The sequence below is a fragment of the Balearica regulorum genome, chromosome 1 (assembly GCF_011004875.1).
Source record: "Balearica regulorum gibbericeps isolate bBalReg1 chromosome 1, bBalReg1.pri, whole genome shotgun sequence".
Taxonomy (NCBI): Eukaryota; Metazoa; Chordata; class Aves; order Gruiformes; family Gruidae; genus Balearica; species Balearica regulorum.
Window position 1 is genome coordinate 117,753,221 of NC_046184.1, and position 12,845 is coordinate 117,766,065.

Below are 12,845 nucleotides of genomic sequence, written 5' to 3' on the forward strand. Positions count from 1 at the left end.
GACAGGGAGAGATCATTCACTAATCACCCTCATGGACAAAATGGACGTGACTTGGGAAATTAATTTAATTTATTGCAAGTCAAATCAGAGTAGGAGACATGATAAATAAAACCAAGTCTTAAAACACCTCCCCCCACCCATCCCTTCTTCCTGGGCTCAACTTCACTCCCGATTTCTCTACCTCCTTCCCCCCAGCGGCTCAGGGGGACGGGAATGGGGGTTGTGGTCCATTCATTACACGTTGTCTCTGCCGCTCCTTCCTCCTCAGGGGGAGGACTCCTCATTCTCCAGCGTGGGGTCCCTCCCACGGGAGGCAGTCCTCCACCAACTTCTCCAACATGAGTCCTTCCCACGGACTATAGTTCTTCACCAACTGCTCCAGCGTGGGTCCCCTACGGGGTCACAAGTCCTGCCAGCAAACCTGCTCCAGCCTGGGCTCCTCTCTCCACGGGTCCACAGGTCCTGCTAGGAGCCTGCTCCAGCGTGGGCTTCCCGCTGGCTGCAGGGGGACAACCTGCCTCGCCATGGTCTTCTCCAGGGGGATCTCTGCTCCGGTACCTGAAGCACCTCCTGCCCCTCCTTCTGCACTGACCTGGGTGTCTGCAGAGTTGTTCCTCTTACATCTTCTCATTCCTTTTTCTGGCCACAACTGCTCCTGGTGGGTTGGTGTTCTGTTTTTTTTTTTTTTTCCCTTCTTAACTCTGTTATCCCAGAGGCGCTGCCACCATCGCTGATTGGTTTGGCCTTGGCCAGCAGCGGGTCCGTCTTGGAGCCAGCTGGCATTGGCTCTATCAGACACAAGAGAAGCTTCTAGCAGCTTCTCACAGAAGCCACCCCTGTAGCCCCAGCTGTGTCCCATCCCGTCCGTCCCGTTCCCGCCCCCAGCTACCAAAACCTTGCCATGAAAACCCAATACAGCCACTTTCTTTTCAGATGTATATTGGTAGCATTCAGTAGCAGCTGGGAGTGGGGCTCTCTGGTTAGATAGATTTTGGTAAGCTTAAAAAGCTATTTTGGAACACTTTTTAAGTGTTTTCTTTGATTTTTTTTTTTATTCTTTGAGTTTTTCTTTGATCGTTTTTTTCTTCCTCCATCTTTCATTTCCACTAGGCATAGTGTGTGATGAACAAAAATTGTATACTAACTGGCAGCTTTCATATTTGTTGCAATTAAAATAAGAAGGAACATCTAGTGAACTCTGTGCTGTGGTGTGCGGAAACAAGCCTAGCCAGGACTTCCTAAAATTATTCTTCTGTGCTCAGCCCACCTTTGGTTTTTGGCAGACAAGTTTCCATCTACAGGTCCTAATCCCTGTTGCTCATTTAGTGATTCCTCTCACTAGCCGTGCCTTTCTGTCAAATCACTCCTGACATTATTCATTCCCTAAGAAAGACTAAGACCTTTTCCTCCCTATTTGAAAAGACTTTTTTATACTCCCTGAAGTTTTGTATTTAAAACTTTAATTGTCAGATAAGAAAATGGGAAGAACTCTTCTGGTTTATTGAGTCCAGCTCCCTTTGTCCAAGGGAGCAATGTCCCATTATGACTTTCATTAAGTGACCATGCTCCATTTTAATGTCCATTTGATTGCTTGCCCTTACTAGTCTTATTAGAATACTAGTTCAGATATTCATTATCTATTAGCACCAAACATTTTAATTTTAACTAAGATCTCTTTCTGGCTAGCTTTTTCTTTTGCAAACATTATCTCTCTATATCCTTGTAAGGAAAGCCTCACCTTACTTTATTACTCTTGATCTTCCTTTATTAAAAAACAAACAAACAAACAAAAAACCAAAAAAAACCCAAAAAAACCCCCCACCTTTCAAATAGTTGCTATTTTTGTGCAAATAATTGAGAATGATACAAACATTAAAAATTTTAGAAAAAAAAATTAAATCCATGATCTTCCACCAGAAACCCATTTAATTATAAGAACTGTGCACCAAATCACTTTTACATTGGTTGTGATACTGAGGCACAAGGTTTCTAAAGAAGATCCTGAAGATTTTACAACCAGGGTACAAAGTGACCCATTACATCTCCTTTCACACATGAAGGACTTGTGAGAAAGTACAGCAAAAAAGATAATATCCAACTTATAGGTGCCCAGAAAACCTGCTGTTATAAATGCACATTAAAAAGCAATCATTTAAATCCAAAGGAATACACATTACAAAACCTAGTGCACCACATCACTGACAATTACTGTAAGGAAAATACAAAGCACCATACATACATTGCCAGAAACATACTGAGCTTTTATTTTTCATTTAGAATGATTCCTTTTAAGACCCCAGCAAGCCTAAACAACAGGCTCATTGTCTTTGGGTTTCATTACTGAGGCAAGGACCGAGGAGATGACTCTGGCTTGCGTGGCACCAGTCCCACTGCAGCCAGCAGCCGGTACCTTTCCCTTGTGCTGCCGAGACCCTCCAAGAACATGCCGTAGTTTGCAGGCATAATGGTGAAGAAAGCGTTTGTTTAGGAAGAGGCTTTTCCAATATGCTCAGGACTGGCCTCATTCTTGACATTTTGCCACGTTTGGCTTTCACATAGGGTGGAAGCTGGCCAATATGTGGAGCATCTCACCCAGTCAGTTCCTTGATGTTTCTACAAGACACGAGCATCCGTCATTGACCACGCGTTGGGGCTGATGTCCCTACCTCATCACTCCTTTGTCGGAGCCCTGCGCAAGGAAAGGGCCGCTGGCTTCAGGCGGCCGCCGTCGCCATACGGCACCCGTCTGCCTGCGGCCGGAGGAGGTGCGGGGGGGGGGCCGCTGTGTCTAGCCGGGGGCATTGCAGGCAGGATGGGGCGTCCTCTGACTCTCAATGGGAGCGGATTTCCCTCTGTACCGACCGACGGCTGCTGTTCAAATGTTAGCTAATTTGGTCACCTATCATGAATCGTCTCTCACTTCTTCCCTGCTCCGGATCGTGCTGTTCTTACTGTAAAGCAGAGTTTTTACAAGTGGATGGCATTTTCAGTGCCACTCCTAATTTCAGAAGGATTTCACCAGGTACATGTGTGTATATTTATTATGCTAATAAACAGTCGTAGTTAAGTTTAAATTGTACATTACTGGTCTTAGTGTTTCTGGCATGTGGCCCATAGACATCAGTGATCATGTTACTGGAGTTAGTTATGAATTTTGCCTTTGCTTTGTTGTATTGAAATAGCTGTGTAATGTAACTTTCAAAACTCAAACATACTCAAAACAAGTGTGGGTGAACAAAATCTGGGCTGGGGTGGGTGCAGCATCTGGGTTTGCATTTTCTGCGTGTAAACATCTAAAGAGGCCTGTCTTTAGTAACCTGTAACACAAAAATAATTTGTAGTCCATACCCATAGCATATACATTTCATAAACTGGTATATAAGAGTACATAGCAATCAATTTAAGGAAATTTTTTAAAGCATTCATAGGCATAATAGGGCTTCAGTGATTTCAAATGTGAAAACTAAAGCTGGTAAAATACATACATACAAATAAATGCATATATAAATATGTATATAAAAGAACTTTAATTAAAACCATAAAACAGCTTTGGAGAATTTTTTGAATGTTTGTGGGTGCTCTTTTTTAGTTAAGTGTTCGATGTGAAAAGAATACTGAAAAACACTGGGTTACTGACAGTTAAAACAAGAATAAAAAGCAGATGAAAACATCAGATTCATATGTCAGGCAATTAAAAAACCAGAACAACTGGGCGTAAAAAGCAAAATTTAATATTTTTGGTATTTTCCATTTGGCTCTGGCCAAAATTCTGTCGGCCATAACGTTGCAGAATTTGGCCTTAAATGCTTGCCAGATTACCAGGCTGGCTGAGTAAGAACACCACAGTTAAAATGTATAAACAGCACTGTTCTTGTCTTCTTAAAAAATGCTATACAAGGTGGCTCTAATAAAATGACTTGTGGAAGAGGAATACAAGTGAGCGCTAGCTGTATCAGATAAATCTATTACCTTGTGTAGAGATCAGATAATGTTTTATTAAAAGAAAACAGTAAGGAACCATAGAGCACTTCTAGGTGGCCTCTCTCTCAGCACTTTTACTATCTGATAGTCTTCCTGTACCAATAATTGTATGTCTTTGTAGGAGCATTGGATTTTTTTTCAGCCCAGTTAAACTAAAGTCTCAGACTGAAGCCCACATCCTTCTTTTTCCCTGCCTGTCTTGGATGGTTTCAGTTTTCTTCGCTATAAATTGAGTCGTGTGCACTGCCCTCAGCAAGTTTAAAACTAGAAGGGAAGTAAACTCAAGCTAAGCAACCTGGAGAGTCTGGAGCAGAGGAGACCGGGAACAAGAGAGAGGCCTGTCATGGCTAGGAAATGAAAAACTTAAGAAATCAATGAAAAACAGAAAGACAGAGGCAAGAAACCACTCCTGGTACTGGAGTGAGTTTATTTTCATATTGTCTTTTTAATGCTCTCCTACTATAGTCCTGTCCGACAGGGCACGGGGCACAGCTCTGCAGGTAAATACAGCGACGCTGCAGAGCTATGGAGATGAGGTGCTGCCACTTACCTCTTCCAGGAGACAGGATTACAGGTGTGATGTTGAGGACAGTGCTTTCTCCAAAGCCCCTAGCTAGCAGCAGAAAGACAACATCAGTTTGGCTGAATCCCGCAGATTACTCCAGCCCACGGCTGGAGCACAGGTCCCTCCAGACAGGCTGTGCTGTCACTTAGGCAGAGCCACTGGCTCCAAAGAATCAAGGCACCCAAAATCTGCTGGGTGCACTTTGCCTGCCCTCCCCCAAATATCATGCAGATATTTGATTAACAGCATCCACCGCTTGCAATAACAAAATTAGAAAGAAACAAAAATAAAATCCAACCTTAGTCTGCCTCTTATGGTCAGGTGCAGGTCTGATTCCCAAGATATACATTGGGGTTTGGATCTGACAATCCTGCCATGAGTCCACTCCACCTTCCAAGCGTTATCCTGACATCTTTCTTCCTTCAGCAAACCTAACCCTTAGCCAGGAGGTGGGAAGGTGGCCAGGCACATATAGCCCAACTATGAAGGGGGCACCGTGCTCTTAGGGAGCTCCACTGGAGGTCTTTTCCCCCACTTCTCTCGTACCTGCATTTTTCTTCCTCTGGTATTTAGTTTCAGACCTAGATGCAAAGGCCCAAGAGCTTCTGTCTGCAGCCAGGCACTTTGGTGCTCACAGGTGATTTCTTTGTTTCAGCTCGCAGCTTCTCTGCTGTGGGAAATGGGAGCTACACACGTACTTCTTTCACAGACTGGAGATCTTTGGAGTTCAATAGCTACTTCCTTTCTGCTGGCTTGCTGCCATCCCTCTCTTCCCCCCCATCTCCCAATTTATTAACATTTGTTAACATTAATGTTAAGTATTGTGGAAGAAACCATAACCCTACGATCCCCAGATCATTACCTGCTTCCTTTAGAGGTTGCTTCTGCCACGTTATCATCAGCCAACCAATGAATGAACAGGTTGGTTTCCATAGGATGTAGCTGTTAGAAGACACATTGTTCCACCCAGTTTTTACTGCGGTTTCCATGAACCAAATGCTACTCAGCACCCTCATCAGCTACAAAATCCACCTTCTTTTCAAAGTTACTGAAAACACCAGCAATTCTTTGCACAAGCAATTGACTTCTAACTCTGTTTTCCAAGGCTTATTAATACTCCTTGACTTTTGCTCTCCTGTGTTTTCCATATAACAAGCGCTTAGCCCTGTAAAATGTGAACAAATAAAACAAGTAGGCAGCCCACTGCAAAGTGGAAGTGTGGGATTACTCTGTCAGCTTGCCCTTTTCTCACACTGCGGGCCTGAGAGCAATTAAATGAAGCTGACATGCATTAGCAAGGCAGCCTAATTGAGCCTGAGTTGCTAGGGAAGTGGCGATAGCTCAAGCCAGTATGGATTCGAGAGCACCCCCATTAGGGAGCGTTGATCAATACCAGTGATTATGACATTTTAAAAATAAAATTGATTGTCCTTGACTGGAGTGGAAGGGAGGACTCGCTCGTACATGCCACCAGACACAACTGCTCTGTTCAATATGAAACACTTTGTGAAATGGCCATTACAAGTCTTTCCTTGTCGTCTCTCTTACAGGGGCAAAACTCCCATGACTTTGAGTCTCTTTGCTCTGGAGGCCTTTTAGTTAAAAGCTCTATAATAGACTTGGAAGTATTGACAATAATAATAAGCTTATGGGTGAAATTCTGACCTCACTAAAGTCAATGGGGCCAGAATTTCACCATTTTGTATATCCACACACTTATATGAAGTATATACATATGCTCTTAATAGATCAAATCTGCACATTGATTCACTCTTTTTATTCACTCTACTTTCCAAAAGTTTGCTTACCAAAGACAGTTTAGGTGTGAGCTAATGAAATTAATGGATTTTCCTCATGTTTAAAGCATAAAATAAAATTAACAACCTTTTTTTCCCCAGAAAGCCTTCTTCAAAGGAAAAAAGATGGAGGTCAGTATATCTTGTCTTTCTTCTCTGTGGAGCATTTTAAGCCCATTAAGATGTTTGAGTTTACAGAAAACTGTCTTACAAACTGGCAGATCTCTCAGTGAAGGGGGACACCTCATCTAGATCTGCTGCCTGGGAAGGAGAGGAGGAGAAAGAGGGGTAACATGACTTCAGCTGAGCTTTGATGATTTATGCTTGGTCAGGACCAAGCCTCACTAGGTTCAGAATGTTTTCTGATGTTATGGGCAGAAGAAAAGGAAAGGATATGAATTAACCTAGGAATCAACATGACCAGGTGCCCATTTAGTGGTATGACTAGGAAATGTGGATAATCAGAACACGTGGGCTAATTTTTCAAGAATTTTATTTATTAAATAATAATTAAAATAATAAATAAATAATACCTTTTTATTTCTAGAAAAGAACATCTCTTTCTTTTATGCTGTACAGGACAGCAGGGCATACAAGGAAGAGATAATATCTTTTAATAGATCATGGAAGGAAGATAAGGGTAAGCTTTCAGCTCTTCTTTAGGCTGTTCCTAGACCTCATGGAACACCTTACCTTTGCCTATCTTTCTTACATACACAAACCATCTTGTGGGATATACAGCAAAGTAAACAGTAAATTAGCAGTAGATGTTTACAAGTGGACATAGACTTTCCATTAATCTTTATACACTGATGAGAAAAACCTTAATTACTAGCTAATTGTGGGAATGGTCTGATAACTTTTGTCTTAGATCACCAGAACTTCTAATTACTAAATTTAGTTCATTTCCTCATCTTATTAGTTAATTCAGACACATTTCTTGAAGAAATGAGTTAAGTTTTGCTATGGTTTATCAGTTGCCTCATGCCAGTACTTGTACTAGGCATTGTGGAAAAAAATAGAACAAAAATACCAACCAGTTCATGACCCAGAGAGCACTGGTTTGCCCAGTCGCTCTGCTTGGTTCTGTGGCAGTGAAGAGCATGGTGCACCTCAGGAGCTTTTTTTCGGGGCAGCTGTGCCCTTCTGTTGACCGACCGACTCCCTGCTCCCAAAAGGGGAAATCCTTGCTCACTTACTCCAATCCTTACTCCTCCTTTCCCACTGCTCCTGCCCTCCCAGCCATCCCTTTTGTGGCTCTCCTCACACTTTTCTGCTAGCTAGGTTAGCTAACTTCAGTGCCAGAAAATGATCCCATGCTTTGATGTAGTTGTTTTCTGCCTTCTCAAGGAGTTAAACTGGTCCACAGATTGGACCAAAGTGCAAAGTGGTGGCTGAGAGCTGGGGCAGCAAGGGGGGGATAGGAATTGGGATCTCACCGCTTCAGTAGCAGTGAATTGCTACATCAACTCATGGATGGTGATGGAAGCTCAGCATAAGCCATGGTTGATGGCTACGTATTCCTCCAGCACCACAGTAGTTTGACTTCTATGCAGAACGGCAGACTTGAACATAATAGTTTCTTTGGGGCCTAAAATCGATGTATTCCTGTACTTCAAGCCAAAAGGTAGATAACTTTTTCTACCCACCTGCCTTGCACCTGAGGAAGGCCTTGGTCTACCTCTGAGCCCACCTCCAACCTAGCCTTCATGTCATTAGCCCACTCCTCTCACATCCTGTTGGTCAGGTTCCTTCCCTGCAGATGAAGTTGATGGGATACTGTTTTGCAAGGGAGCTCATTATTTTAATCCCACAGGCTCAGAAATAACAGAATGGCAGATTTGTTTCCTTTGGTTTATTAGACACTTTCTAGCAGCAGTATTAGAGGTAACTAAAATGTTTTCTCCTCTTAATTTCTTTTGATTTTTATTTGGTTGTTTGTGATGCTCTGAGTCAGTTACACATTTGGCATATTCTGTGAGATAATATCAAGGCCTGCCGTATTTTATATGGCAAAATGCAAGGTGACTGGAGAACGGATAGCCCACCAGCCCTGAGGGAGGGTGTCAAGGCGGGAAGCAGCATTCTTGATCTTGTCGCATCCCCACATGATGGTCCTGACTAAATGCATCATTGAAAGAGCTCCTTGCAGCCTCAGAAGCTGCCAGCCTTTATGAGCCCAGCCTCCATCCCTACCCCAAATGCCTCCACCTCTACCTGATCCTGCAGCAGTCCCCACTCTCTCCCTGATGTTGCAGAGCTAACCACAATATCCTCTTGCTGCCAAATCCCATCCTCCATCTATGCCTCCCTGCCAAGTCTCCCACCTTTGCTCCTCCAGGAACATCACACTAAAGTTAATTAAAACGCAGTGTAACCACAATTACACACATGAACGATGCCTGCACTGCTAAAAGGAATTTCTATCCACCTTGGATCCCCTTCTCGCCTCCCGTCATCTGTCGGTGCTCCTCATCAGAGTCCCCTGCAGTGCCTCCAACCGGGAGGGCAGGATAGCATTTCAGCTCTAGTGAGCTGGAGACAAAAAGCAGGCTGTACTTATCTAAAAAAATAAAAACTAAAAAAAAAAAAAAAAAAAAAAAAAATCTGCCTCCACAGGACTCTGAAAAAACCCAGCGGATGCACACAGGCAGAATCAGGCATGTGGCAGCCCTAGTCCATTGCCCTGCCCTGTTCCCTGCTGCTGAGTTATCGCTGCCCAAAGAGCACATTCCCACAAACAGCACCGCGGTGGTCCAGGAAACTCATCCCATTTCCTTGACACTCTGTCACTTATCGATGCCACTGATGACCAAGGGATTACTCAGCAAAGCAGGAGCAGTGGGGATTCACTCCTTGGCTGAGGTCTCAGAGCAATGCCTCATTGCACGGGGTGTGCATGACTGCCAGGGCGTGCTCCACGCAAGCGGAGAGCGAGGTCTGGCCACCCGTCTGTGTGGCAGCAGGGGAGCAGAGGAGGAGCTCAGGTTATCATCACGTACGTCAGCCTGGGATAGTGGCAGCCAGACTTCTAATGCTGCTAGAATGGATATGACTTTTTGTTTCAAATGGCAGCTTTAAAAAAAAAAAAAAGCAGAAATTTATGTCAGTTTTAGCATGGAACGAGATCCGCTGGTTCACAGCCCGCTGTGAAAGAAACCATTTCACTCTCTTTATTGACATCAGAGCACTTCCAGGTATTTTTGCCAGGACTTTATAAACCGTTCTTACTACTGTCACGTATCCTACTTGGCTGGGAATTTGTGCAGTAAGAATAGCACTACACATAAATATTCCCACCGCACACACATCTTGGCAAGTAAATTAATTTATCAGTGTATAGCAAACATACTACCTAATGAGACACAAGCCCATTTCCTGCACTTGGACTTGTGTTCCAGTATTCAAAGTTGATATTGTAATCACTTGGCTAAATCTATTGTAATGTAAATACAGAGAAAACCCTGCGTAATCGACCACCTTCCTTAGGCTACCCTTTGTCCTAAAAAGGCATCCCAGAAAATCCATAGTGAACTATGAGCAATTTGACTCCATCTTCTCTAAGAAGCCATTGTCAAAGCACTTTCTGTCCATTCCTTGCATTTCAGACTCTGTTATTAAGATGTTTGCAGCGTCAATGAGGTTTCTATGCAAATTTTTTTTCCACATCATATGTAATGGCTACAGCTAATAAAACATGAGCTTATAATCAGTTTTTACCAATCATTTACCAAAGCCTGGTCGTAGATCCTTTTTATTATTTTTGGTCTCAGCAAATTGCTTAGAAATGCCATTTTGGTTTTTAAAAACAATGATGATGATGATGATAACTTGGATCAATGCTGAAAAATACTCAGTCACCATTCAAATCAACATGAAAAAGTGTCCAGCTGATCAGCAACGGAAAGGAAGGTTCAGAGTGAAACCAGGGGAAATGTTGAAAGGGTCCCAGCTTTGGAGGCACTACCAGGTGATAACATAGTTGAGACAGGCTTTTTGCCAAATGAAGTATACCAAATATGGTTGCCTCACAGTTCTTGGAAGTATTTTTTTTTAACCCTATTAAATGTTAGTGTGTTGGTCCATATATTGCTCTGGCGAGACCTATAGCTTTATGGGGTTAACAGGAATCTAATGCTTTTATTTTCTGTGATGGTTTTATACCACAGTCTGTGTTGCACTTGGCTTCACTACAACATGAAATGGAGAGGGCTGGCATTCTTTGTTCATTAGTTTGCTTTTTAATTGTTTGAAAACACTGTGGAATGATTGCATTTTGCAAGGATTTTAGAAGTAAATATCTTGATTTTATATATGTATGACAGGCAATGGTTATGGTCCGTGAGTGTAACCTTTGCTGGCACAGAGGCTGCCTTGTGCGCTGAAGCCTGGCTGAATGGAAGTTCCCCAAATGCCACATGGAGTAGATGGAAATATTCTTATTAACTCTAATGCAACTTCAATCAGGACCACGAGCAAAAAACACTGGGACTGAGCCTAAGAAATGAGTACTTATCATATGGTATTTAGGGATAGAATCAGAAATTGTTTTTCTGACCTATATAATGCATGGATTGTACAGAATCCTAACTCTGCTAAAGAGCTAAATGCCCATTCTGTGACAAATTCTGATACTTAATTTTATTTCATTTTTAAATAAAAATTTAACATCAACTGTCTAGGCTTTTTCTCTTACCGACATTTCTAAAATCCCAATTCTTATCCACTGAAATGGTTTGTTTCCATTATGATGCATCATTTTGTTTCAAAAATGTGCTAAAATTTTATTTTTACAATGTCAAAACATTGTAATATAATTTAAAATATTGGCAATAACATACTGTCAAATATGTCTGTCATAATGCTATTGAAATTCATATTTCAAGGGACTATAAAAAAAACAAACAAAAATTTAAGTAAAAGCAAAGCTAATACCTTTGTCATAACAAAACATTCAAGCGTTATGGAAAAGAGAAACTTATCGGGCAAGCACTGCTGAAAATCACTGTCTCTCACCATGAAGTTCTCAGTTTTAGGCAAAACATTGTCTTTTCTTGGAACGCTGTTCAAATAACAAGTTGTGGCCAGTTCCGCTTTAGTGCTCGTCGTGGGGCAGAAACTGCAAACCAAACCATTACTTTTAGGAAAACTGCCCTTGGACTGCCTGCCTGCAAAGCTCTAACTGAAGGTAGGCAGATATGTGCCGTCTCTGGAATACCACAGCCTCCTTTGTATTTATTTTCCATGTTTTGCAGCAAGCAGTTTTGTGTTCGCATTCTTTCTTTCTCCGGAAAGAAAGGAAAGGAAGAAAGGAACAATGGTAAACTTTGTATCGTAACCCTTATAAATTAAAAGTCATCTTAGCTTTGTTTTATGCCATGCACAGAAATTATAAAGCAGCTGTGTCCCGCAGGCAAATCTTAGGGAACTCACACATAGTCATTTAATCTGTAGCCGCTATGGGAAGCAGATGTCAGGGAAGAAGCATGGTTTCCCTTGTAGACAGTTGGTGGTCTACAGGAGGGAGCAGTCCTTCTTACGCTGCTGGGCTGCGTCTGGTAAGGTGTCTCGTTCCCGCGACACTGGCTTGATGTGCACAGCAGAGCGCCGCCAAGGATCGTCAAAGATGCGGAGACGAAGCCAAGGTAAAGAGCTTGACCTATCTCGTACTTCATCCCGCTGGGAAGCATGGGGTTGTAGAAATCTGTAACTACATCGTTAGTGGTCCAAGAAACGGGTACCAGGCAAGCAAGACCAGCCAGGATGAAAACGATCCCCCCGGAGACCGCGATGGAGGCTTTGGCAGAAGTCCCCTTGGCACACCGCGTGCACTTCATACCGATGACAGTGATCACGCATGCCAGCGCAGAAAGGACGCAGGAAATTACCATCATGGCACGGGCAGCTTGGAGGTCACGGGGCAGCGCCAGCTGGGAGCGGTGGACTTGGCACTGGTAGATGCCGGTGCTGTGCCAGACGCACTCCATCCAAAGCCCTTTCATATAGGCCACAGCTGTTATAATATTGGTGCCTACATGTGCCGTTCGCCACCAGTGTGGCAGAATAGTAGCAATTAATGTCCCAATTAGGCCGAGCAGGCTTAGGGAGAAGCCAAGTAGCTGAACAGCCGAGCTTGCCATGTTAATGTTTGTCCTGCCTAGTTCTCTTAATAAAGCACCTCCGCTTGAATTCCTTCGGAAAACATGGGCTTTTCTTGGAAGATATGCAGCTGTTTTACTTTGACACCTCCTGCTCTCCTAATAAAAGGTAATTGAGGAAAAAAGGAGTTAATTATTACCCAAATGCATTACCTCTCCAGCCAGTAAGGTGCATTCCAAGTGCAGTTAGTGCAATAATTAGCATAGTTATCGCTGTTAATCGTACTTTTGTGGAAGTAAGGGAAAAGTAAGCTTCCCTCTTCACTTATATAAACAGTCTTCTGTTGCCCACTGGGAAGAAAACTCAAGACAATTTATGAAATGGAAAAAAATATTTTAAATGCA

The 12,845-nt window shown here is 42.8% G+C and overlaps 1 protein-coding gene across 1 annotated transcript; it reads right to left on the reverse strand.

Annotated features, from left to right (window-relative positions):
- Positions 1-8,255: 8,255 nt before the first annotated feature.
- On the reverse strand, positions 8,256-12,551 carry CLDN14 (claudin 14). Its single transcript, XM_075742924.1, has 2 exons — positions 11,278-12,551; positions 8,256-9,417 (listed from the first exon to the last, which is right to left on the reverse strand). The coding sequence occupies exon 1, from the start codon at positions 12,480-12,482 to the stop codon at positions 11,772-11,774; it is 711 nt and encodes a 236-aa protein (XP_075599039.1). The 5' UTR covers positions 12,483-12,551; the 3' UTR covers positions 8,256-9,417; positions 11,278-11,771.
- Positions 12,552-12,845: the final 294 nt, after the last annotated feature.

What these genes read in the sequence shown, in the direction of transcription:
- CLDN14 (XM_075742924.1), bottom strand. Translation starts at nt 12,482, where the DNA reads ATGGCAAGCTCGGCTGTTCAGCTACTTGGCTTCTCCCTAAGCCTGCTC.